General features: G+C 38.9%; 1 protein-coding gene across 12 annotated transcripts in view; it reads right to left on the reverse strand.

Moving 5' to 3' along the window:
* Window positions 1-27,278, reverse strand: part of DMD (dystrophin) — a 1,858,252-nt gene that overhangs the window by 618,793 nt on the left and 1,212,181 nt on the right. For all 12 annotated transcript variants that reach the window (XM_069970999.1, XM_069971008.1, XM_069971005.1 and 9 more), the window contains 2 exons: window positions 25,612-25,713; window positions 15,062-15,149 (listed from right to left, as the gene is read on the reverse strand). In XM_069970999.1, coding sequence (XP_069827100.1) covers window positions 15,062-15,149; window positions 25,612-25,713 — 190 coding nt within the window. The remainder of the gene's footprint in view (window positions 1-15,061; window positions 15,150-25,611; window positions 25,714-27,278) is intronic.

The following is a 27,278-nucleotide window of genomic DNA, read 5'->3' on the forward strand; positions in this document are numbered from 1 at the left end:
CTATCTATCTATCTATCTATCTATCTATCTATCTATCTATCGTATGTCCAAGATAGTAGCACATCCACAGAATGAATGAAAGATGTTTAGTGGAGGCTAATAGGGGCCCAAGTCCAACTTAAATAGCAAAAAGAAGTGAAAAAGGTTTATGTAAGTGATTTATTCCATCATATCATACAGATGATGGTGCAATGTTTCAACAGAATCTTTTTAAGTACTTAAAAAAGACTGGGAGATACAGTCAAAATGTGGCACTAGAATCTGCAAGCTGTTTTCATCAAAAATCTAGAGTACTGCAGGTTTTCTATTTGTATTTATGCTAGTTCTGACCAAGTCCTCCTCCTCACCCCTGGTTTTTCCTTAACCATCTATCTTATCTATCTAATCTATCTATCTATCTATCTATCTATCTAGAGCACATATCTTAGAAGTGGCACCCAATGAACAAAGTCTGTGAGGTGGGTGCCAGCGATTTCCACAGGGGAACCAACCATGGTCACTAAATATGCAAGTTAAATTACCGCAGCACTCTGAATAAAATCAAACAAACTGGTTTATTACTGCCACAGGTGTGACATTTTGCTCATAAAACCAGAGCTTTCTCAAGCAGGTGTTCACTACAACCTTATATACGTGTTCTCAGTACAGCCATTGGTTACTTAAAATCATGTGGCATCAGTGCATAATCAAAGCCCAGCCAAAAACTAGCAAAAAATAATTGCAAAGATGAATATAATAGAAGACCCACATCGGGATACATAGTACAAATACAAAGTGTAAACCATCATACTGTATATCATAAGATGTTTGTGATGAAAATCGTGATCATAAAGATAGTGCATAAAAAAGTCCATTCATAAGTCCATAGGTACAGATCCACTAACCAGTATGACAGTGGCCAACATCAAGGATATACAATGGAACTGTCACGAAATAGCGATGAGTGATATAAAGTAGCGTTGTTTGTAAACAAGGAGAGAGCGCATGCGTACCCTACTATCCATTTAGCTGCTGTAGAAACAACCTCGCTAACATTGATGTTCAGGATAGGAGGTAATAGAGGGAACCATCAATTAGCAGGAATGGTGGGCGTGTAAGGCAGGTCTGAGGAATGGTGAGCACATGAGGAAATATTAACCCCATCACTGCAGACCTATTTGCATCACCTTTGTATATAACCAAGGTAATAACCAAGGTAACAGATAAACCGCAGTACATATGTCCACAAAGGTTTCCCCACCCGCGGACCTGTAGGTGAGTAAGATGTCTCACAGACACCTTACCTACAGGTCTGCGGGTGAGGAAACCTTGGGTCACTTCTGCACCCTATGGATGCTTGTAACGTGACCATTCAGGCAGTACCCGATCCTAGGCTGATCCCTTTGCAGGATATGGCCATTTGTGGACATACAGTATGTACTGCGGTTTACCTGTTACCTTGGTGATATGCAAAGATGTTGCAAACAAGTCTGCAGTAATGGGGTTAATATTCCCTGATGTGCTCACCGTTCCTCAGACCCGCCTTACACGCCCACCAATCACTCTGATGTTTATAAACCTTGTTTACAAACAACGCTACTTTATATCACATAGCGCTATTTCGTGACAGTTGCACTGCATTGTATATCCTTGACATCGCCCACTGTCATACTGGTTAGTGGATGCCTCATCTGTTTCCGATCTGTACCTATGGACTTATGAATGGACTTTCTTTGATGTACTCTTTTTATGATCACAATTTTGAACTTATTATGATAAATGACTGTTTACACTTGGTATTTATACTATGTATCCCAATGTGGGTCTTCTATTATATTCACCTTTACAATCATTTTTTGCTAGTTTTTGGCTGTGTTTTGATTATGCACTGATGCCACATGATTTTAATTAACCAATGGCTGCACTGAGCACACATACATGAGGTCCTACTGAACACATGTAATTCCCTGCTTGAGAAAGCTCTGATTGTATGAGCGAACCGTCGCACCTGTAAGAGCAATAAACCAGTTTGTTTGATTTTATCTGCGGTAATTTACCTCGCATATCTATCTATCTATCGATCTATCTATCTAAAACAATTACATGACACATCTGACACAATATAAATGTTAGTTAGATTTGACATCCAATGGATAATAGTGGAATTATTTCCTTCTTGTTTCCACTCAATTACAAGTTATAAGCCAGACAGACTTTTTAAAATAAAATGCCAGGTGTTTTTATGCGACAAGGAATTATGGGAAGAATCATAAAAATTAAGTGTATTTGCATAGGTGCTTTCTATACTGTACATGCAGATTCCTGGTATACTATTTTAACCAGGTATGCAGTTATAAAATGGTGTTGAACCTGTCTCCAATGACATTAGGTTGCAATTATAATGAAATCTAAAAATTGTCTCTAATAGTAATTGCCTTGCCATTCACCATTAAATACAAATTACTATTATTAATAGAAGTTGGCAGTTGAAGGCACCTATGGAGTTTTATGGCTTGTAACTTATAAAAAGCTTTTTACTTAGTGAAAATTGCTAATAAATCTGTAACAATAAAATAACCTTATCATTATGCACACTATATAAAAATGTCTATATAAAAAGTATATATAATATCCTATAGTAAATTCCCCCCAAAAATTACACTTTTTGGAATTTTTAATGTACAAAACTTTTTGGGGAAAGGTCAAGTTTAAAGAAATATTTACATCTCAACAAACATAGCTACTGAGAGTCACTGTAATTATAAATAACCTCCTCTGACACATCATTAGGTATGCCAAAAGTTAAAGGACCGCAGTGGGTCTCACTGCTGAAGAAACAGCCAGGGAGAGAGCTTGGTGGCCATGCACTCAACTCCCCAGCCACTGGCTGTTACCTACTGCATGTCATTAGCACTGGAGTCAGCTACACTGATGTGTGTGGGACAGCCCGCACTGGAACGGTCCCGCTCACATTTAGGCCCCTTCAGTCCAGAAATGTATATATGCATTCCTACTGCACAGGGCATGTGCAGTAGGAACGTATATAGTTGTATTATGGACGTGAAGGGGTTAATAATGACAGGTGCTTTAAATTTTTAGGGGGCATTAATAGAGAAACAAATTGACAGTGTTAGCAAATCGGCACTTTCACTACACCCGGCCATCAGTTTGTCAGCCAGCTGCTTTTGATCTGGGGGTGCCTGGAAAAGGTAGATGCAGTCCTGGGAAACTTCTCCCAGTGCCTACCCAGAGCGGAGCAGAGATCAAAGGCTGCCAGCTGACAAGCCGGTGGTAGAGTGTAGGGGAAGCTCCAAATCACTAAGACTGTAATTTCGCACATCTCTAAGCATTAAATGGGGTTATCCAGTGCTACAAAAACATGGCCACTTTCTTTCAGAGACAGCATGACTCTTGTCTCCAGTTCAGGTGCGCTTTGCAATTAAGCTTCATTCACTTCAATGGAACTGAGCAGCAAAAACCTGGCCAAGCTGGAGACAAGAGTGGGTCTGTCTCTGCAAGAAAGTGGTCATGTTTTTGTAGCACCGGATAACCCCTTTAAGTTAAATATTTTTGCACATTTATTACCATTCTGGCCCAGTTCACACTGAGCAAGAACGTCGGAATTCCGCAGCGGAGAATCCAGCCAGCATTGAGTGAAGAAGAGGGTACGCGCCGCCGCTCTCCGTGCAGAGGACTGACATGTCAATTCTTTGAGCGGAGAGCCGAGGCAATGGAGGAGTGCGCACCCTCTCATTCACTCAAAGCAGCACACTGAGTAAGGCGAGATTTTGACTTTCTTGCTCAGTGTAAACGGGGGCTTTTCCTGATATACCGCTCTTTCCCTCTCATTGTTGACAGCTTACTGTTAGCATTATCAAGCACGACTCTGCTCTAAAAGCAGTTGTCAGATAAGTCTCTCTACTTGAAGACCCTACAGAAATCAGATAATGGTTATTGGTGGTTTATTGTATAACATTCTATCCATACTTACACTTCTCCACGTGTGTACACTACAGTATTACATTTCAACTTTCCATTTCATTGAGTAAAGTGAGTAAAGTTATAGAAACTCACTTGATTTAGGTCATTGCAGAAGATCTTTCACTTTGAAATTCATGGCGAGTCTCCAGTACCCTCAAGTTGCTTATGATTGCTATTATCTTGTACTGAGGTCTGGCTCAACTGCTGTTGAATTTGCAAGATTAATTACACTGATGCTACACTTCACTTCAGATTAGATAATAGTCTCAAGGTAAACTGAGAAGTCAATTAAAAAGCTGCCCTTTGGAGGTTTACAATGGTGTATACATTTTCAGTTTATATTAATAGGATGGCAAGCTACTGATTATAAGCATGCATCTTATTTCCTGTCTCTTTTTATGAGCATAATACATTTCAGAAGTGTTAATATAAATCTAGACACCACTGCAATGAAACTCCAATTGAATTTAGGAAGATTGTCAGTCCAATAATAGCCTTGCATTAGCTGCCATCTTACATGTAATATCACTAAATAAGGTTCATGCAGGGAAGTTTTTATTTAACCCACTGTTTCAGTTACTCATTTGTTTGGGCTTGGTAATTGAACGCTGTTCTAGCAGATAGATGCCTGCTTACCTCGCGGGTTAGTTTGTGTAATATGGCCTTAAGAGAAGTGAAGCCCATTCTAACCATAGGTGAAAAATTATCAAATAAGTAAAAGTTACATTGGCTACACATTTTACACTAAGATTACCATTTAAACCACTGATCCTAATAAGTTCCCCAGAAATGTTTTGTATCTTAAAGGGAACCAATCAGCCCAATAAGGCTGATATGGTTTTCTAAACCGCTGTATACAGCTTCTTAGCAGCACACGGCATGAACTAGCCGCGGCTGCAGCAGGAGTTGTATACCCGAAAAAACCCAAAAAAAACAGTTAAATCACCCAGGTGCGTGACAGGCAAAGACGGGGTAGTAGTCATCTGGGCGGCTCCCCGGCCGTGTCTAGTCACCGTGCTCTGCCTGTCAGGGTACTCGGAGGCATGACTGACAGGCAGATAGGCCAGTAACAGACCTCTGTGCCTTTCAATCATCCCTTCAGAGCACGCTGACAGGCAGAGCGTGGTGACTAGACACAGGCCTGGAGCCACCCAAATGACTATCTCCCCGCCTGTGCCTGCCACGCGCCTGGGTGATTAAACTGGGTGATTAAACTGCTTTTTTTCTGGTATACAGCTCCAGCTGAAGCTGTGGCCCGTATGTGCCATGGATTGCTCAGAAGTTGTATACAGCGGTTTAGGAAACCATATTAGCCCGAATGGGCTGATTGGTTCCCTTTAAAGTAATCCAAAATTATTTTTGGAACAGGTTTGACCGAACAGTAGCTGTGATACCAACCCTCTTTTCATCACCTTGGCTCAATGTGCTCTACCTGCATCACTTGATAAATCCCTCCCAAATGATTTATGAGACATTAGTGGGAATTTATCTTTCTTGGCAAAAATTGTACAATTTGTTACACAAGACCCATTTTTCCACACCAATGTTGAACAAACACCCATTCAAACTTTATTGTTTTCCTGCAAAAACAGAGCTTGCACAATTTTCTCTACTGACTTTTGTGAACAGATTGCAGTGTTAATATTTTCTTTTTTCCCCTGACTCTAGCAGGTATCCTGTGCAAGTACAAAATATTACTCTAGGACCTTGGTAGTCATGTAGCAAACCTTGCCTCCACTTCAAGAGTTTTTCTTGTGGCTGTTATATAAGAAACCATAACAAACATGTTATGCTTACCTCTCCATGCTCCCCTGGTGTCCTGCTGCTGTTTCAGTGGTGTCCTCTGCCGCTGCTACTTCTGAGACAGGCTTGTCTTGGGAGTGACAGCCTGCTCAGCCAATCACTGGCTGCAGCGCTATCAGTCTCAGTCAGTGATGGGCTGTGGGCTGTCACTCCTGAGACTCGTCTTGAAAGTAGTCGTGGCTTCAGTTAGCAGAGGACACCGGCGGCACGTCAACAAGATGCCAGGGGAGCACGGAGAAGTAAGCACATAATATTTGTTATGTTTTCTTGTATATGGCTGCAAAATGTTAAAAATTTGCTAGCACTGGATGACTGGATGACCCCTTTAAGGCTGTGTTCACATGTTCTGGCTCTGTCATAGTTTTTCCACGAATTCTCAGAAATTGATGTCAAACTGCATTTTTTGGTGTGATTTAAAAATGGTGGAAAAACTGTGACTGTATTGCAACAGAACCACACTGAAATTGCAACAAAGCCACAATGAGTGAACAGTCAGACCCTCTGGTAGCTTCTTAGTGTCATCCATGCTTTTTTAAGGCTAACCACAACACTATGAGAAGCTTGAAGGGTCAGAAAATTGCCTACACCTTAAATGGATTACATTTAATAAAAAAATTAAGCTATTAGAAAATCTCGAACGGTTCCCAAACATTTGCATTTACAAAATATTTTGTCTTATGTATCCTTATTACCAAAGCTGGTGCTAATATTGCACAATCCATTCATGTGTCTATCTGTCCATCTGTTCTATTGTACAAAATGTGAAATGCACTACGCACCGAGACATTTTCCTGGAGAAGATGACACACAGGATTTTGATGGAAAGACGTTCATCTTAGAGTTTAACATCAGTTCATTTGTTTTCAGCTTACTGCTGTCAGGACATAACAAAAGGCTAGATTTACAGATTTATGGATGTTAGCATTAATGAATAAATAAAGGAAGAGATCAGCTATTGTTCAGAGGTTTTCAACATATCTTAGGGGGTTTTCATGCATTTTTTGAAACTTAATATTATCCTTGCTCTTTTCATTACTTCTCCCTGCTGGTGTCTTACAACATGCTGTGAATGACCTCCACAGATTGCTCAAGTTTTATGCGGAAAGTACATTGAATCTGAAAGCTTTATTAGATAAGTTTGTTGTTTAGCTACTTCCTGATGTCAGCTACATTAAAAATAAACTTCATAAAGCTGAGCTGTGACCTTCAGGTATCCAAAAATGGAAAGTGATTTTTTCAAACTCGATATATAGCAATACCTGTTGTATAATGTAATGGAATTTGTGCTGAGAAAATTGGATTTTAAAGGGACTGTGCTACCAGGACAAACCTTTTTAAAGTGTACTTAGTCCTACTGTTTTTCTAAGAATCCTGCAGCGTGAGACAACAGGCCCCTGTTTTATTAGAGCAGCGCTCTGTTTCTATGTCCCCTACACCTACATGCATATAAAAATATAGAATGCCTGACGACCCTGCTATAAGGATAAGCTTTATTTGCCTAAGTGGATAGCTTTCACCCATTTAGTCGTAAATATGTTTACAAGTATGTAAGCAGCATGAGAAAGGTCTGTTCTAAAGAAACTTCGTATCAAAGCCATGCAAGGTATATCAAAAAATTAAATGGCATTAAAGGCGAAGTTTGGACAAACCCATTTTTAGTAAGTGCTAAGGGGGAGAGGATAAAATAAATAAAGTGTTGCCTCCCCCCCCTCCAGCATTGGTGGCCGCATCCTGCCACTCCAATCCCCGGGTCCCCAGCCATTTCCTGGTCTGGGCGTGACTCGGGTCGTGACGTGTGAGGTTCCGCCTCAGCGGCCATCAGTAATGGAGCGGAGGAAATAAGAGCATGTTATTTCTTTTATCCTCCTACTCCACAGCACTTGCTAAAAAAAGGGATCTGGTCAGACTTCCCCTGTAATAAAATAATCTATAAGAATGGCTTACAACACCATATTGTTTGGTAAACTAAAGGGATTAACCAACATTAGGAAATTTTTGTATATAATGATGCCCTGCTGGAGAACATAATAAACATCTTATGCTTACCCCTCCACACTCCCACTCCTGTGTTTCCAGGATGAACTCGTCTGGGGAGTGACAGCCTGCTCAGCCAATCACTGGCCACAACAGGACATCGGGGGAGCGCGGAGAGGTAAGCATAGAAGTTTATTATATTTGAAATCACAGATGCACCACCTCATATGGGCGTGCAATAACCACGGTCCAAATACGTGTAAATTATATTTAATTTCCCAGAATCACGTATAAAATCTAACTTTTATTAGATATGCATTAAAAGTAAAAATTGTATTAAAACAAGTGTTCTACACATATGAAATTGGCACTTCACAACAGATCTAGGGTGTTGACCCTCTGATAGACTGGTATACTTAGGGATAGATTAGCTCAAATGTATAAAGATGAAACCAGACTTCAGAAAAAATTGCAATAAACAAGTATCTCTGTCTCAATCCAAGTCTCTACGCGTTTCACCCAGATATGTCCCTGGGATCATCAGGAGACCTTCACAAAACACAAGGGTTACTGTTTAGAGATTATATAGAATAGTTGTGTTTAAATAAATAGAAAAATCAGATGAATATAGAGAAGGGTAGGAGACAAGTGGGGATATATATAGTGTGTATACTCTGTGTGTGCCTCCGGTGTTCACCCTGGCCCGGCCTCCGATAAGCACTTGGAGCGACAGGTCAGGATAACCCCAAGACAGACAAACCATACACAATCAGGAGTACACTTTTATGGCTGCAGTTTTACATGTCAGAAACTGTATGTATGACCAATAGGGATAGCAATGACCCTCAGAGACAGTCCTTTGGGGTTCAGGTTAGATAACAGTATCCTATGATGTCATAAGCCACATGCAGATATGATAACATGCATAACTCCTATGATAATCTATGGCAACCATGCATATACTAGCTATGTCTGCCAAGTACTAGAGGAACATCCAATCCTGGAAGATGAAAAAAAGTCTCATACAGCAGGTACAATCACAGAAACTGGCAAGTGCATGAATCATATATACTGACAGTGTTTGCCAAGACAGCCATCATGATAAGTCACAGTGCAGATATGGTGCACTCATCCCCACAGGGATTACTCACTACCCCCAGCATGCCCAGGATGATGGTGATTCTGGTGCCCCTGAATCTGCATTTTTCTGAAGTCTGGTTTCATCTTTATACATTTGGGCTAATCTATTCCTAAGTATACCAGTCTATCAGAAGGTCAACACCCTAGATCTGTTGTGAAGTGCCGATTTCATATGTGTAGAACACTTGTTTTAATACATTTTTTACTTTTAATGCATATCTAATAAAAGTTAGATTTTATACGTGATTCTGGGAAATTGTTTATTATATTTGCCAGCAGGGCAGCATTATATTAAGAAAATCCAAGCGCCGGATAACCACTTCAAGCAGGTCTGAGAAAATGATCAGAAAAAAAAAAATTCTAGTCAGTGGGATACCATGTCACTTTGTTCCTTATAATGCTTAATGGCAGAGAGTAAGTATAAGGGAAACCGAAACTACCATCCATTTATATCTATTAGCATAAGTAACAAACATACACTGTTGCTCATTTTGGATCTTTAGATTTGTATCCAAAATAAATCATTTTTTTTACATCTCAATCCATTCAAGCATTGTGGATCATTAAATGGATATTCTAGTGAAAGAAATGGTTTTAAGAGCAAACGGTAATAAGTGGTGTACCCCAAGGGTCAGTACTGGGCCCTCTTCTGTTTAACTTGTTTATTAATGATATTGAGAATGGAATTAACAGCAATGTTTCTATCTTTGCAGATGACACCAAGCTTTGTAGTACAGTACAGTCTATGGAGGATGTGCAGATGTTACAGGATTACTTAGACACTCTGAGTGTTTGGGCGTCCACTTGGCAAATGAGGTTCAATGTGGATAAATGTAAAGTTATGCACCTGGGTACTAATAACCCGCATGCATCATATGTCCTGGGGGGAGTTACTCTGGGAGAGTCACTGATGGAGAAGGATCTGGGTGTACTTGTAGATAATAGACTACAGAACAGCACACAATGTCAGTCAGCGGCTTCTAAGGCCAGCAGGATATTGTCATGCATTAAAACAGGTATACAGATAAGGGAGAGTTGTTATCTTGGGAAAAATTTAGAGACATGTATGATATCCCTCCCCATCACTAGGTTTTATTTGAACAACTGTGTTCTTTTGCTATTAATAGAGTTAAATCTTGTGCGAAGGCAGAAAAAACTAATGATTTTGATTTTCTATGGTCCAATTCTTCTCCCACCTTATCTCTTTCACAAATATACCGTAGGATATGTGTTCATTCCTTACACAAATCTCCTCCCCCTTTTCTTCGGTAATGGGCTGCAGAAATACAAACAGATAATTTGGAACAAAAATTGCTAAATAGCATCCGATATGTTACTGCAGCCACTCCCAGTGTGAAATTGAGGGAAATCCACTTCCGGCTACTGCATAAGGCAATTTACACTTTTAACTTTTCTTACTCCACCATGCCAGATGATTTCTTGACATATTGTCCAAAATGTAAAGAACCTAGCGCAGATTTATTACACTGTGTTTGGTCTTGTTCTCAAATTCAGACATACTGGCAATTAGTACAAACCTTTATTCAGAATACATGGAATGAATTCATACCTCTAACTCTACTCAGTTCTGTTTTTCATGTTGTGGTGGCCGGGGATGGAGATCCCTCTAAAAAACCTATAGCCTCAAAATGTATTCATCTTACTCTGTTATTGGCCTTAAAAGGCTTACAAAACCACTGGATCTCTGACACACTTCCCACTATTTCTGAGCTAACAACCTCGCTTAAAGAAACTCTTCATTGGGAAATGCTGGATGCAATCCGCAACAAAGATGTTTCCACAAAAAATTTCATGAAAAAATGGAAATTTTTTCTCATAAAGGTTATGTCGCAGGAGGAGAGGGAGGCTGTTATGAAACACTTTTGTAATACTGTTTGGTATCAGACGGCGGAGGCAAGGGGCACCCTAGGAGTACTCAGAGTTCCTTAATTATATTAAAGATAGAGATTCTTTATCTACATTTCTTTCGATCCAGTAGAGCATTAATTTTTGTTCTTTAGATTTTTTGTTTTTTATAGCAAAATTGTTTTCAAACTTACTATATTGTATCCTATTTATGTCTTCCTTTGATATGTAACTGTATTGTTATAGATAAAATTTAAAAAATCTAATAAAAATATTTGGAAAAAAAAAAACAGGTATGGACTCTCGGGACAGGGATATAATATTACCGCTTTATAAAGCTTTGGTGCGGCCTCATCTGGAGTATGCTGTCCAGTTTTGGAACCTGATTCATAAAAAGGATGTTCTAGAGCTGGAGAGGGTACAAAGACAGGCAACTAAACTAATAAGGGGAATGGAGCATCTTAGTTATGAGGAGAGATTAAAAGAATTAAATTTGTTTAGTCTAGAGAAGAGACGTTTAAGGGGAGATATGATTAATTTATTCAAATATATAAATGGCCCCTACAAGAAAAATGGGGAAAAGATGTTCCAGGTAAAACCCCCTCAAAGGACAAGGGGGCATTGCCTCCGCCTGGAGAAAAAAAGGTTCAACCTCCGGAGGCGACAAGCCTTCTTTACCATGAGAACTGTGAATCTGTGGAACAGTCTACCACAGGATCTGGTCACAGCAAAAACAGTAGAGGGCTTCAAAACCGGTCTAGACAAGTTCTTAGACCAAAATAATATAAATGCATATGTATAGAACTTATCATCCCTCCCCCTTCCCTGTATCCCTCCCCTCCTTGGTTGAACTTGATGGACATGTCCCTTTTTTCAACCGTATTAACTATGTAACTATATGTTGCCAAAAAGTTTGGATATCTTCACAGTAAATTTTTGTTTTTGTTTAAAGTATATGTTAAAAAGGGAAAAAAGATAGATCTTATCAGCTGCAGGAAGAAGTTTTGTTGCCCTATATAGTTCAAAACAGGGCTTCCTGCTATCAGATGTTTCCTGTGTCAGGAATTGCCCTGAGCAAGAGCAAACCATTAAGCAAACAAACAAGCAAACTGAGCAAAAGAAAGCGCTGGTAGTGTGGGACAATGTGTTAGATTAGGAAGAACTGCTTGTCTGCCTCTAGGACATAGAGCAGCTGGCAAGTACTGGAATGCTTGAGTGTTTTAAACAGAAGCAATTTACACATCTGTATAACTATCTGGCAAAAATTTATTTGAAAAGATTTTTATTTTCTCTAGAAGAATTCATTAGGTGGCCACACCATGTGCTAGAGTTTGCAGATGAGGTCATATTTTACTTTTCCAAAGACTTCCAAAGTTAAGTCCGATGGAAGGAAAAGCACTTCCTACCACTCATTACCTTCTTCTTCCTTTATCATACATTCATTTCTCCAAACAATTCCTGGCAACTGTATGATCTCATTTGCCAGACTCCTAATAACATGGCTGAGGCTATGTTAACAAACAACTTTTTTTTTAGAGATAATTGTTGCGATTTTGCCGCAAATTGTTATTTTACCACAATTGCAGAATTCATGGCTAAATTGCATCTAATTAAACGCCATGTGTGAACATAGCCTTAGCTCTGCATTTCCCTTTATTCGACGATGGCAAGACAAATTGAACCATGTTTGCTGCCTGGAAAAACTAATTAGTTGGTTGGACCAGAAACTTGATCTCTATCTCAAGAAGTGGTCACCCTGGCTGACATTTCAACAAACCTCCTAAACTCCACTATCCCAAGCGTGTCATCAAGTGTTAGACATGTTGGACATGGCTCAGTGGACTTCATCTCCACCTCACTCACCCCTTAGATATTGCATACTCTTCTACATTGTTCCCCCTTAGTGTCTCTGTTCTTATGCTTTAGTCTCTGTTCTCATTCCAGTTGTATTTAACTCCAGGTACTTGTAATTGGCCTCTGCCACCTGCTGACTTATTGTAATCTTATGACCTTCCCCTTTCACATGACTTTTGTGGACCCTATGAGGACTACTCTAATTGGACTCCTTTCTCTTGAACACCTGTTTGTTAATGTTTGTTTATACTCTTGCCAAACGTCACTCATTATATTTTTCTATATTATCATGCAATTTATAAAATTTTTGCCTATGATATCAAGATGCACTTCCTACTTGTTTGCCTGGCTTATTGTTAACTACAGTACATTAAATTGCTGTTTTTGTACTTTTACAGATAAAAACAGATTTTAAAAATAGTGTCAGCTACATCAGTTAAACTTTAACCAGTTATTTTACTCATTGATAATAAGTATTGTATGTCTGATTGTTACACTTTTGAGAAAGGTGAAAGTATATAAGGTTCCAGTTTTCAGTAATTTAGAAAAGTCTTTCTCAAATATATTTGTTCATGACCTCAAAAACAATACTGTCACAAGCAATTCAGCACTTAATGTCACAAACAGACTTCTGTTCCACGCTGCCCATCAGTTCAGGCGATGACATTTAACTGTGCTCTTATTGTAGGATTCTTCATAACACGAGACAGAGAAAGTTTATTAAAAAATAAATAAATAAATACTAAGATATTTTAGAGCTTAAAGCTTGATTACATATTTAGTCTATATCACAACAGGTGATCCCATTTTTGGTTTCTATTATTTCTTTTTAGTATGGTAAATACTGTACTGCATAGAGAAATCCATGGCTATATTAAAACTGTATGCAAATGTTTATGGAGATTTTCAGAAACACAAATTCTCCACAGTCATCTGTTTCTTGAATAATGCACCTAAACCATTTGGACACATTTTTTATATTACATTTGGATTTTATGTTCTAGCACCTGGAATATTATCATATTGCAATACTGAATTTCTAATCTACTGTATATGGCAACCTACTTTTTCAAAATAGAACAGCAACAAGAGAATAAAAGTAAAGTAAAGAGGATAAGTGACCTTATATATTATAGCTTACAAATGACATAAGAATGAAGGCACCTATAAATTGTAGTAATTCACTTACTCCATACAGCTGTTATACTGAAGGTATTATGTTACGAGGTATGTTCGATTCTTTAAAATGTGTGTGCAAAAAGTTTACAAGCCATACAATGTATTGTTTACTAATTTACAATCCGTAGCTATATACCCCAGGCATTAGAGATAGCTATCAACCAAAAGCTTTTTCTAATTACATCTACTGTATGTCAGTCCCCACATAAACATGCATAGATTGTAAATAAGTTGCCAGACACCCCTAGTGGTGACTTACTGTATCTACCCAAGAACAAAGAATATGGTGTATTACAAATCAGACTCTTCTCTCAAAATGACATTCTCTCATCCAAGATGGGTGACATCGAGAGTTCAGAGGAAGATAACACGGTTGAGGGGTAGAAAACCAGTGTTCAGAAATGCAGGAGTTAAACACGAGGTGCAACACCATTCGACTGCATGTCTTAAAGCAATATTGTCACCACCCCTTACTCTATGTGTAGTTCTCAGCACTACCTCAAAACTTAGATGCTGCACATTTTATATATATCTGTATAAAACTTGTTTGTGTCTGCTCCAAATTTCTTAATTTAATTGGTGGACAGTGTCACCTAGGTGGGGATTTACAGCAGTTGGGCCATTTGTCTCTTGGAATTGGGGCATCTAAGCTTTGGGGTAGTGCCGAGAAAGGGGGAGCTGTGATCATCAGGTATTGTGAAACCTTGCCTCTTATGATATTGAGAAGAATGCTGAAAAATTATCTATACATAACAGATATTATGAGAATCAGTAATGACAGATATAAACAGTGACCTGAAACTAAAGTTAAATATTATGTTTAACATGAACATTTGATATAAACAATAGTTCATTTTCTGATTATATATTACACCTTTTTTTTCTTTATGATGTCTTGTAAAATTTCCTTTTCCTACATGAATACAATCCCAAAGTATTACTATTTAATACCCCCTATACAGGTTTTCAGTGAGACATCTCATTAGTTAATCTCACATGATTGTCTGGCGACTAAAGTTTAAAATCTGTTGGCAGAAGATAAAAAATATTTAATAACAATGTGATGACATAAAAATTCTAGACTGTAGACATGCTGACAATATAGACTAATTCAGATACATGGTTCATCTTTGTTTTTAGATAATTTGAGCCATAATGTAGTAAATGTTGCCGGTATGAATATCAAAATTTTCAGATGTAAGATATATAATAAATAATGGACAACAATCGATGTTACTTACTCTAGTGAAATTTCAATACATGATCATTCTAATTTGTAACTTACCAGAAGATGCCAAAGTGGGTCTTCTTTTCAATTCTTCAAGTAACAGACTGACTGTATTCCACTCTTTATTCAGATCTTCTACCTTTTTCTGTTGAAAGTATGCATTAGATTTGTTAGGTAGATGAAACAAACTTTTAAATTGAATTAAACCTAACAGATACAATTTCATGGTTGTATGAAACTGAATAGTTTAGAAGATAAACAAGGCAGACTTTACATATATATATATATATATATATATATATATATATATATATATATATATATATATTTGCTTGTCATTTAAATATAACAAATTATAAGCAGGATTCCTAGGTCATGTCATAGTGGATTATGTTTTTTTTTCCTATAAAACCACTTGTCTACAAAGTGTTATTCATTCTAGCATCCAACAATTACAGTTGTAACTTGAAAAGTCAAAGCCACTAAAATTATCTTTTGATGTGTCATTAGGCATGTCAGAAGTTACTGATTGCAGCTTCTCACTGCTGAGATTAGGATATATAGCCAAGGAGAGAGTGCGGTAACCATGCCATCCACTCCCTGGCTGTAGCCAAGTAACTGCAAATTTTATCAATGTCTATAAGACTACATAGGGGCTTGGATCTCGCTGCTACTTTTCTCTCTCCCCAACTTAATCTTCTGATCATAGCTGGGGTCAGTGTTGAGGTCTACTGTGAACAATAACCCTCAGACACCAAAGCTAGAGATGAGCGAACCTCGAGCATGCTCGAGTCCATCCAAACCCGATCGTTCAGCATTTGATTAGCTGGGGCTGCTGAAGTTGGATAAAGCTCTAAGGTTGTCTGGAAAACATGGATACAGCCAATGGCTATATCCGTGCTTTCCACATAGCCTTAGGGCTTTATTCAACTTCAGCAGCCACCGCTAATCAAATGCCGAACAATCGGGTTCGGATGGACTCGAGCATTTGGGATGGAAAAACCCCTTTAAGTTGTTTTATTGGATACCATACACAACAAGTTATAGAGCCGAGGAAAGCCTGAATCAGACTGAGCACATAAAAAGGATGGATATTGTGGCTGACATAAAAACTCCCTCAAGAACTACTGTATGCATTCAACTTTAAACTGGTAGATCACCAGGGATTACACAGTGTTCTGTTCAAACAATCCATACACAGGGGATGTAACACCTACAATAATGGATACTGAACCACTGGCATTTTTGTGTCTTCAGAGACGGTTTGACACATGAGAAAAGTTGCTGATCCCCTTCTTTCCTTCACACAGCCATAAAAATGTTAATTTAGAGAGTTCAATGAGAATAAGTGAGACACTAAGCTCTTTCTATTGGTGGGTAAAGGCTGACAGGCAGGCAGACTTTTCTGAAACGTATATTTAGATGTAAAAAATAATAATCAAAATATTGTTAGTATTGTTATTAGAGATTTGTTTTGCAAGGTTCGTGAATATTCATTCAGATTTGAGAATACTCGTGAATCACATGCAAATGAATCTCAATTAAACATCCAAACAATTGAAGCTACAATAGGAGGACTATTACATAGTAATGTTTTGTTCATCAGCTATTGTTGTGACAGTGTCAAAAATTGAAAAATTTTAAATAAAAAAAAAGTCAACCAGTCAATCATTCAAATTTCGCCCCAGACAACAATGGACCTTGGTGGATCAGCAGCATAAAATCAATTTTCTCTCAGGACAGCAGTGGACTGGTTTGAGTGGACACTGGCTTAAAAGCACCCACAAACTAGTTTGAGTGGACACTGCCTTAAAGGGGTTATCCAGTGCTACAAAAACATGGCCACTTTCTTTCAGAGACAACACAACTCTTGTCTCCAGTTCAGGTGCAGTTTGCAATTAAGCTCCATTCACTTAAATGGAACTGAGCAGCAAAACCCCACCCAAGCTGGAGACAAGAGTGGGGCAGTCTCTGGAAGAAAGTGAACAAGTTTTTGTAGCGCTGGATAACCACTTTAATATCACATGCAGACTGGTTTGAGTGGACACTGCCTTAACAGCACCCACAGATAAGTTTGAGTGGACACCGGCTTCACAGCACCCACAGAAAACCACCCACCATGTACCCTCCTATCCTCTCCTCTTGGTCCCTATCTCTCTTTATTTTTCTCCCTACCTAGCACTACATGCTCCTGCAAAGTGACAGTACTGTACCTAAACATGTGCGCCCGCCATATTTAGCGACTTTGATAACGAATTGCGTGGAATTTGCTTTGCAAAATAAATCGAGTTTATAGTGTAATTTGCTTCAGGAAGCAAATATTACTCATAGGCTACATATTAACTTGTCTCATCCCTATATTAACATTAAAATAAAACAGAAAAGTATTAATGCCATGTGCACATATATGTTATGAGCCTCTGTTGGTGGCTTTTTTGCTCATGCTGGCATTATACAGTCTGCAGAACTGTTACAAATTTTAAGCTCCAACAGAAGACATTCAAAGCAATGGGAACCATCAGTGACCATCTAGAATCTGCTGGACAAAGGATCCATTTTATTATAAACGAAACCACTATGTTAGATGTAACAAATCATGAAAGAAATAGGTAACAGAGATGATGGATACAATGCATTATACAATTGAAAGACTGCTCTTTATTCTTCAATCTGCAGAGGACAAAGGTGACTCACGTAATGCTTTCATGCTTAAAATGTTCAACTATTAATATCTCCAACTGTCACAGTAATACAGTACTTTGAAAGAAATAGAAAGTTATTCCTGCAGCTATTTACCCATGCATATTTTGTTCAAACAGTTCTGCCTAGCCATTTTATCATAGACAGTCAATTGGGAATGAAAAACAATCTATACCTAACTGTCACAGCTCTATGTCAGATGCTCAACGCATTTCCTCCAGGCCCATGAGAAGAAAAAAAGGCCACAGACTTTCACAATGCTCTTTAAAAAGTGACGTTTATAAGTTAGACACAGATCAAAAAAGTACTTCTCTGTAAAACTAATAGAAAAAAAAACACAACAGAAGAAATATTTATATGTCAAAACAGCACAAGCTTGAGATTGACTAGTTTAACTTAAAATCGACACGTCAAAATCGTTCAGCCATAAAACCCCTGAATTTCTATATTTCTTGCTTTCTTTTAAAAGGATGTTTTGGGGAAGAGAAAAAGCTTGGTTAAGGTCACATGGCTGAAGCATAAGCAAGAAAGGGAACTAATTATTTATTCTTGTTTCACTTTACTTGTTAGACTTTGCCAAGTAATATTTCTTTAACCCCTTAAAGTGACACTGTCACCCCCTTTGTGCATTTTGACATCTCTACACAGGTGTAAAGGGTAAATTTAGCGTTTTTCATACCTTATTTTATATCATACGTCATGGTGTTTGTTCCAGTAAAAAGTGTCCTTTTATCAACTGCAGATTGTATTAAGTGGGCGTGGCCTCGCGGCATTAGCGCCACTTAGCCCCGCCCACAATCGCACCGTTGACTACGCTTCCGTGACGCCCATTGGTTGGTCGACGTAAAGGGGGTGGGGTCTAGACCTTTCGGACAGCCTGTTCCAATGGCTGGCGAGGGGGGTGGGGGACAACGGTGCCATTGTGGGCAGGGCTAAGTGGTGCTAATGTCGCGAGGCCACGCCCACTTAATACAATCTGCAGTTGATAAAAGGACACTTTTTACTTGAACAAACACCATGATATGAAATAAGGTATGAAAAACGCTAAATTTACCCTTTACACCTGTGTAGAGATACAAAAATGCAAAAAGGAGGTGACAGTGTCACTTTAAGGACCAGGGCAATTTTTATTTTTGCACTTTTGCTTTTTTCTCCTTGTGTTTAAAAGGCCATAGTGTTAAAAAAACAACAACACTTTTTTCAATTTGGAGGGGTTTTGTGTTTATACCAATTGCTTTATGGTAAAACCGACATATTATCTATGTTCCTCAAGTTAGTATGATTACAACAATGGTCAACTTTAATTGAGTTTAAATTTTTTAAAAGTAGTAAAATAAAAATAAAAATTTAAGTAAAAAATTTAAGTGGAAATGAAAATTGCTCAATTACCATCCTTATAACACTTTTTTGTTGTATGGGGCTATTTGAGGCATCATTTTTTGCACTATAATCTGTACCTTCTATTGCTAGCTTGCTTGCATATATGCGACTTTTGGATCACCTTTTATTACAAATATTCTGCACTTGATGTGAATAAAAATCAACCATTGTGCACTTTGGCAGGTTGTTGTGCCAATGCCATTTACTGTGCAAGATCAGGAAAGCCATAATTTAATAGTTTGGGCAATTCTGAACACGATAATAGCAAATATGTGATTAATTATTTATTTTTATTTATAAAATGGGAAAAGGGGGTGATTTTAACTTTTATTATGGGCTGGGATTTTTTTTATTACTGTAAAACATTTTATTTTGTTTTTACACTGTAACATGAAGTCCCCTGGGGGACTTCTATACTAACTACACTGATTTCTCATAAAGATCAATGTGGTACATATGTTCTGTATTGATCTATAAGATCAGTGCTTGATTACTATGGGCTGCTGGAGCATATACAGTATATATATATATATATATATATATATATATATATATATATATATATATACACACACACAGACAGTTTCCAGTTACCTACAAAGCAGGCATCTCATAGGTACCTTTCTTTTTGTGCCTTTTCCCACCTCCATCTACTTTAAATCATTCTCAGGGGAGGTGGGGGCAGCCTGGAGTGGTAACTTGAGAGCAAGGCGGTTTCAGACAGCATTACAGACCTGCCACTGTCAGCATGAAATGAAGAGCAATTATTCCAAAGACGCAGGGTCATGGAGCCAAGAGAAAGGTACCAACGGGATGCCCACTTTGTAGGTAACTGAAAATTGGCAACACTAATATATGCATATCCGTGCTTTCAAATAATAAACAGCAATCATAAAACATTGCATTCACTGTAATATAGATTAGTAGAAAAACCTTAAATACATAAAAAGAATGTTGGCAGAAAAAGACCACTTGGTCCATCTAGTCTGCCCTTTTAGTATTTCCCTTCTTATTATCTCAGGATAAATATACAGTATGTTTATCCCAGGCAGGTTTACATTCTGTTATTGTTGATTTACCAACCACATCTACTGGAAGTTTGCTCTTAGCATCTACTATTTCAGTAAAGTAATATTTTCTCAAGTTGTTTCTGATTTTTCCCAAAATTAACCTCTGACTGTGTCCCTTTGCTCTTGAGTTTAGTTTTTTTTTTCTAAAAACACTTTCCTCTTAAACCTTATTCAGTCTTTTGACATTTTTAAAAGTATCGATCTCGTGCCCCCTTTCCTTTCTTTGCTGTAGACTATAAAGATTTAGATCCTTGAGTCTTTCCTGATATGTTCTATGTCTCACACTATCCACCATTTCTGTATTGCACCCATTCTATTTTATCAATATCCTTTTTAATTGTGACAGTGAAGAGTTAGGGTCCATTCACACAGAAAGATTATTTGACAGATTATCTGCCAAAGATTTGAAGCCAAATATACAAACAGACTATAAACAGAGATCAGATCATAAAAGAAAGCCTGAGATTTTTCCTCTTTTCAAATCCATTCCTGGCTTTGGCTTCAAATCTTTGGCAGATAATCTGTCAAATAATCTTTCTGTGTAAATGGACCCTAAGTCTAATTCAGCCATGCTTTATCTCACTGGCTTAACCCTTTCACAACCATGGGTCATGCAGTCCTCAATGCCCAGGTCGTTTTGGGACTTCAGTTTACCTTCCTCCTTTTCCCCACCAGCCTCCGTAACCAGGACACAGGAAGCCTGAGGCTTCTGGTGTCCATGGCTCTGATTGCAGAGCCCCAATGGGTATCAGACAGAGAATTCTCCCTATAGATGTTGCTGCCGTGCCGAAAGAAAAAGAAAAAAAGGCAGGCAGAACATCTGGTCCAAGAAACCTTAGTCTAAACAGAGTGGGGGTTTACTTGTGGGCATAGGGGTGTTAGGAAAAAAGTGTCTGAACATAGCTGGGATTTTGCAGCCCAGGGGAACACCCTGTGGGCTTTACGTGTAATTTGCATGGCTCTTCTAAAGCTCATAATATATCTCATAATTCAGGCATCTCACAGGTCCACCTTAAACCAATGGGGCATCTATGGGGTGTGCTGGAAAAGCAAGCTAGATCCATGGAGGTTACACCTCTCAACTCACAGTTATCATGGGATAACGTCTTAGTTACAGATGTCACAGGACACCCTCTGATGTCTTTTGGAAACTTATGCTACGTTTACACGGAACGATTATCAGGCGAATTTTCGCGTTAACGATCAAATTCGAACGATAATTGTACGTGTAAATGCGGCGAACGATCGATAAATCGTTTATTTTGATCTTTTAACATGTTCTTAAATCGTCATTAGCAAAATATTCGCCGATCGTTCCGTGTAAACAGTCATCGCGCGATAGTCCGGCCGCCCGCAGCCCCGCCCGCCGCCTGGCTCCCTGCGCCGGCTCGATCGCCACCTCCGCCACCGCTCTGATCGCCACCCCCGCCGCTCTGATGGCCCCCTGCCGCCGCCCCTCTGTCTTCAAAATCCCCGACTCCCCTCTTCAGTGCATTGATTGGCTGAAGAGGGGAGCCGGGAATTTCAAACGGCTCTTCTTCAGCCAATCAGTACTCCTCTTCAGCACTGATTGGCTGAAGAGGAGCCGTTTGAAATTCCCGGCTCCCCTCTTCAGCCAATCAATGCATGGCAGCACTGATTGGCTGAAGAGGAGCAGTTTGAAATTCCCGGCTCACCTCTTCAGCCAATCAATGTACTGAAGAGGGGAGTCGGGGATTTCGAATACCTGCTACGCGGAGCAGGTAACATATGCTCGTGGACGGGGCGGCGGCAATCGGAGCGAGCGGCGGGGGGGTGGCGATCGGAGTGGCAGTGGGAGTGGCGATCAGGGCGGCGCAGGGGGCTGCGGTTGACCGTGGGGCCGGGCTGCGAGCCGGGGGGGCGGGCTACAGGCGGGCCGCGATCGCAAAACGATTTTTCGTAACGATATATCGTACCGTCTAAACACTGATCGTTATGAAAAAAAAAAACGTTACTTCGAAATAGTTAATCGTACGATCGGGCCAATAATCGCCTCATGTAAACTTAGCATTAGGGTCCATTTACACAGAAAGATTATCTGACAGATTATCTGCCAAAGATTTGAAGCCAAAGACAGGAATGGATTTAAAAAGGGGAGAAATCTCAGGCTTTCTTTTATGACCTGATCTCTGTTTATTGTCTGTTTCTGGCTTTGGCTTCAAATCTTTGGCAGATAATCTGTTAGATAATCTTTCTGTTTAAATGGACCCTAAGGCATAACAGGTCAAGGCTGTTTTGGCAGTACAATTAAACCTATACAATTATAGCCATGTGTTTCCAATGTTATGTCTTGCCAGTGTACATGAAAATGAAAATATAATTCATCTGATAATTACAGTTGTCGTTTTCATGTTTTGCATCTGTAATAACTACCCATCTGCACTGGCACAATAAACAAAAACGAAAGATAAAGTGCTCTTGCCAAGGAACAAGAATATAGCTCCAAGTTATTTACAAAGTGCTATAATGGTACATTTGCAAAGCTGACAAGGTCTTCACATTTAAATCAAATATTATGAAAATTATCATTTTCCACTAAACAAAATTAGAAGCAGAGTTGCAGTATGGAGCTGCCTCTTACTGAGATCCTGAATTGTCGTAGAGCAAGACTTTAGTTCTCCATTACAGTTGCCTAGTAGCCATTAACAAATGATTGCACCACTTTTTCTAGGCTCATTCTGTTTGTGAAAAAGGACCTTTAAAGGAGAAGTCTGGCGAAAATTTTTTATTAAAGTATTGTATAAAAATCACTAATATACATTTATTACAGGAAATGCTTATAAATGCTTTTTTTCCCTGCACTTACTACTGCATCAAGGCACAAAAAAGTAAGACTTTCTTATGGCATTTATGAATTTAAGACATTATAATTAGAGATGAGCGAACCTCGAGCATGCTCGAGTCCATCCGAACCCGATCATTTGGCATTTGATTAGCTGGGGCTGCTGAACTTGGATAAAGCTCTAAGGTTGTCTGGAAAATATGGATACAGCCAAAGACTGTATCCCTGTTTTCCACATAGCCTTAGGGCTTTATCCAAGTTCAGCAGCCACCGCTAATAAAATGCCGAACAATTGGGTTCGGATGGACTCGAGCATGCTCCAGGTTCGCTCATCTCCAATTATAATATTTTGAAGGATCGGTGGGTTATTCTTTACTGCAGTATCTAACAAAGTACCCATAGCCATAAAGCTACAGAATATCTATGCCAGGTGAGTGGGGCTGACATTGGGCCAAGCTTTAGTGGAAATTGTGTATTACATACTTTAAAGGGAATCTGTCAGCTGCAATTCACATTCCAAACTGCTGACAATGTAAGTGAGCTGTTAGATTAGTGAGACACATGGTACCTTTGATATATCTGTCTGTAGAAAAATGCTTTTATTTTATAGGATAGGTTTACACTTTTTTTTGGCCATCCGGCGGCCGTTTTTTTTTAACATCAGTAATTTATAGTCAAAATAACGTCCGTTATTTTTTAACCCCTTAAGGAACGGGGCTATTTTGATTCTTGCGTTTTCCTTTTTTCCTTCTTGTGCATAAAAGGCCATAGCACTTGCATTTTTTAACCTAGAAACCCACATGAGCTCTTATTTTTTGCGCCAATAATTGTAATTTGCAATGACAGGCTGAATTTTTGCATAAAGTACACTGCAAAAGCAGGAAAAAATTCAATGTGTGGTGAAATTGAAAAAAAACCCACATTTTGTGAATTTAGTGGATATGTGTTTTTACGCCATTTGCCCTGGGGTAAAACTGACTTGTTATATATGTTCCACAAGTCGTTACGATTAAAACGATATATAACATGTATAACTTTTATATTATGTGATGGCCTGTAAAAAATTCAAACCATTGTTTACAAATATATGTTCCTTAAAATCGCTCCATTCCCAGGCTTATAGCACTTTTATCCTTTGGTCTATGGGGCTGTGTGAGGTGTCTTTTTTTGCGCCATGACATGTTCTTTCTATCGGTACCTTGATTGCGCATATATGACTTTTTGATCGCTTTTTATTAACATTTTTCTGGATTTGATGCGACCAAAAATGCGTAATTTTGCACTTTGGGATTTTTTTGCGCTTACGCAGTTTACCGTGCGAGATCAGGAATGTGATTAATTAATAGTTCGGGCGATTACGCACTCGGCGATAGCAAACATGTTTATTCATTTATTTACTTTTATTAATAACCTGGGAAAAGGGGGGTGATTCAGACTTTTATTAGGGGAGGGGGCTTTTTATTAATAACATTTTTTTTTTTTTTAACTTTTACACTTATACTAGAAGCCCCCCTAGGGGACTTCTAGTATAAGTGCACTGATCTCTCATAGAGATCTCTGCAGCATAGATATGCTGCAGAGATCCATGAGATAGGCACTCGTTTACTTCCGGCTGCTGTAGCCGGAAGACAAATGAGTGCCGAGCCGGGGACGGCGCCATCTTGGAGCGGTCCCCGGCAGGCTTCAGTAACGGAGATCGCTCCTCCGGGAACGTCCCGGAGGAGCGATCTCCCCACTAGACACCAGGGATGACGCTGCAAACGGTAATCGGATGCAGCTGTCAACTTTGACAGCTGCATCTGATTACTGTATTAGCGGGCGTGCCCGCTAATACCTGCGATCCCGGGCTACAAGAGGCACCCGGGGCCGCTGCGCGGCCCCGCTCTGAACGTCCTTAACGACCGCAGGGCGTAAATATACGCCTGTGGTCGTTAAGGGGTTAAATCACGGATTTTATTGCAAAATAATAGACGTTATTTGGCGTCAAAATGATGGACATCCAAAAAGGCAGTGATTGAACGGCAATAAAAAAAACGTTGTGTGAACCAAGCTACAGTATAGAGTAAAGAGTCAAAGATACTTTCCTGCGCTCCTGAAGTGCAGTAAGCTGTAACAACTTACTCCTTCCCCCCCATACCTGAACCTGCTTGAGTCTCAGCTTCCATGTGTCAATCAAGCAGGAAGGGGAGAGAGAAAAGGTGTTACATATTGCAGCTATTCAGGAGCTTGGAAAAGTCTCTTTGATGCCTTGTACCAGAGAATAAAAGCATTTCTCTCCATCCTGGAAGCAAAGATGGAAATACACTATATGAAAGGCAACATGTGTCTCCTTAACCCAACAGCTATCTAACAGTGTTAGCAGTTTGTAACATATAAATGACACTGTTAGATAGCTGTTGGGTTAAGGAGACACATTACCTTTCATATATCCATCTTTGCTTCCGAGATGTAGAAAAATGCTTTTATTCTTTGGTACAAGGAGTCAAAGAGGCTTTTCCAAGCTCCTGACAGATTTCCTTTAATAATAAACATTTACATATTGTACTATAAAAGATTTTCTATAGATACCTCTGACAACAGAATTCCCCCCCGTGACACTGTTATATGTGTTAAAGGCTTGACTACTGCTTTAATATTTTAGCTTTAATATTTACCTTTAAAGGATAGGACATGGATTTCTCAGCTTGAAGTTGATATCCCTTAGACAATATACCTTCCACATGTGGCCTTTTAGCTTCTATAGCATCCTCTGTTTCCTAAAAAAATAAAATAAAATTTATAAGTATAATGTAGAAGTAGACTAGACTACAATCCTCCTGCCCCCATTTCAGTGTGGAGTAGTGCCGACTACCCAACACTCCTGTTTTATACATTAAACAGAAAACGTTTGCCATGTCTATAAACCTGTCCAATGTTTTTACGTCCTGGTGGCTGGGTCCTGAGACCTCCACCAATTGTTACAGCCAGCTAGGAGTATCATGCAGTTGAGTGCTGGTTCTCCCTGCTTTCTTCCACTTACTAAAGATTGTCTCCTTCTTTGGTAGGTACTGTCTACTACATACGAGGAACACCCACAAGACCTCTGATGTAGTCATATGGCCCTTGTCATTCAAATCCATCTACTTGCCCATTTTCCCTTGTTTCCACGACATACACTGTTGTTTACTTGCTGCCTTACCTATCCTACAAGGGTCACAGTAATAAATAAATCATTGTTATAAACTCATATTAATGTTGATTGTTGTATGTATGTAAATGTTCACATTTAGTACATTTAGTATAACACCGTCTATTGCACAGCAACGGACGATATTATACTGCCAGACGTCGGACGGCGTTTGGCATGTTCCTGCAGCCGATACCACTGTATTGGCTGCAGGAACATTATCTATTTACATTTGAATTGCAGTTCAACCATTAACCATTGACTACAATGTAAAGTACGGCCGCCGTCACAGCTGTTCGGACAGCTATTGTTTCCCTATGCTGTTCGGCGAACAGCTCTGTTTGCTGAACAGCAGCCGGAAACAATAGGCATGTTCATTATTTTAACGTCCGTTCTAAAGAATAGGCGTTAAAACAACCAAGTGGGAACACAGCGTGCGGCATTGCATTGAATTCAATGCAATGCAGCCACTGCAGAAAATAACGGACATTGATTTTATTGCAATCAACGACATCTCTTTTTTTTTAAACAAAAAAACAATGTAGTGGGAACATAGCTTATATGAAGAGAGAAAGAGAGAGACAATGAATGAATGAATCTTGTGTTCTTGAAATGTCACCACTTTGACATAACCTCATTGCTTGTTTGCTGCTATTAAAGATATTGAAGAGCAGAAGTTAGAACAAATCAAGTCACAGAAGATTTATTACCAGCAATTTTGTACATCTTAATTTGTCAGCGAGAAACATTTTAAATACATAAAACATTAACAAACTTTAATAATAGATTCTTAAAAAGGCCATTTGCCAGTGGGGAGTAGAAATCATGACAGATTCTGCCTGTCTTGTAGCAATTTTTTATCAAAAGGTCTACAGAAAATGTGACAGTGCATTAGGACTAAAACATTAGCATGAAACTTGTACTTTACATCTCTTTAACTGGTCTCAATGCGTCTTTGGATTATTTTCGGCCATACATGATTTCCAGTTATTTTAACATAACTTGTGTTTTTACAAACAAACTTCTTGATATGTCAAAGTTCTACAAAGCTACTATTAAAGACTAAGGCTAAGTTCACACAACGTATATTTTCAATTAGTCACGGCCGTTGTAACAAATTGCAACACCGACCGTGATTAATTGAAAATATACATT

Source organism: Dendropsophus ebraccatus, chromosome 5, assembly GCF_027789765.1.
Source record: "Dendropsophus ebraccatus isolate aDenEbr1 chromosome 5, aDenEbr1.pat, whole genome shotgun sequence".
NCBI classification, from domain to species: Eukaryota; Metazoa; Chordata; class Amphibia; order Anura; family Hylidae; genus Dendropsophus; species Dendropsophus ebraccatus.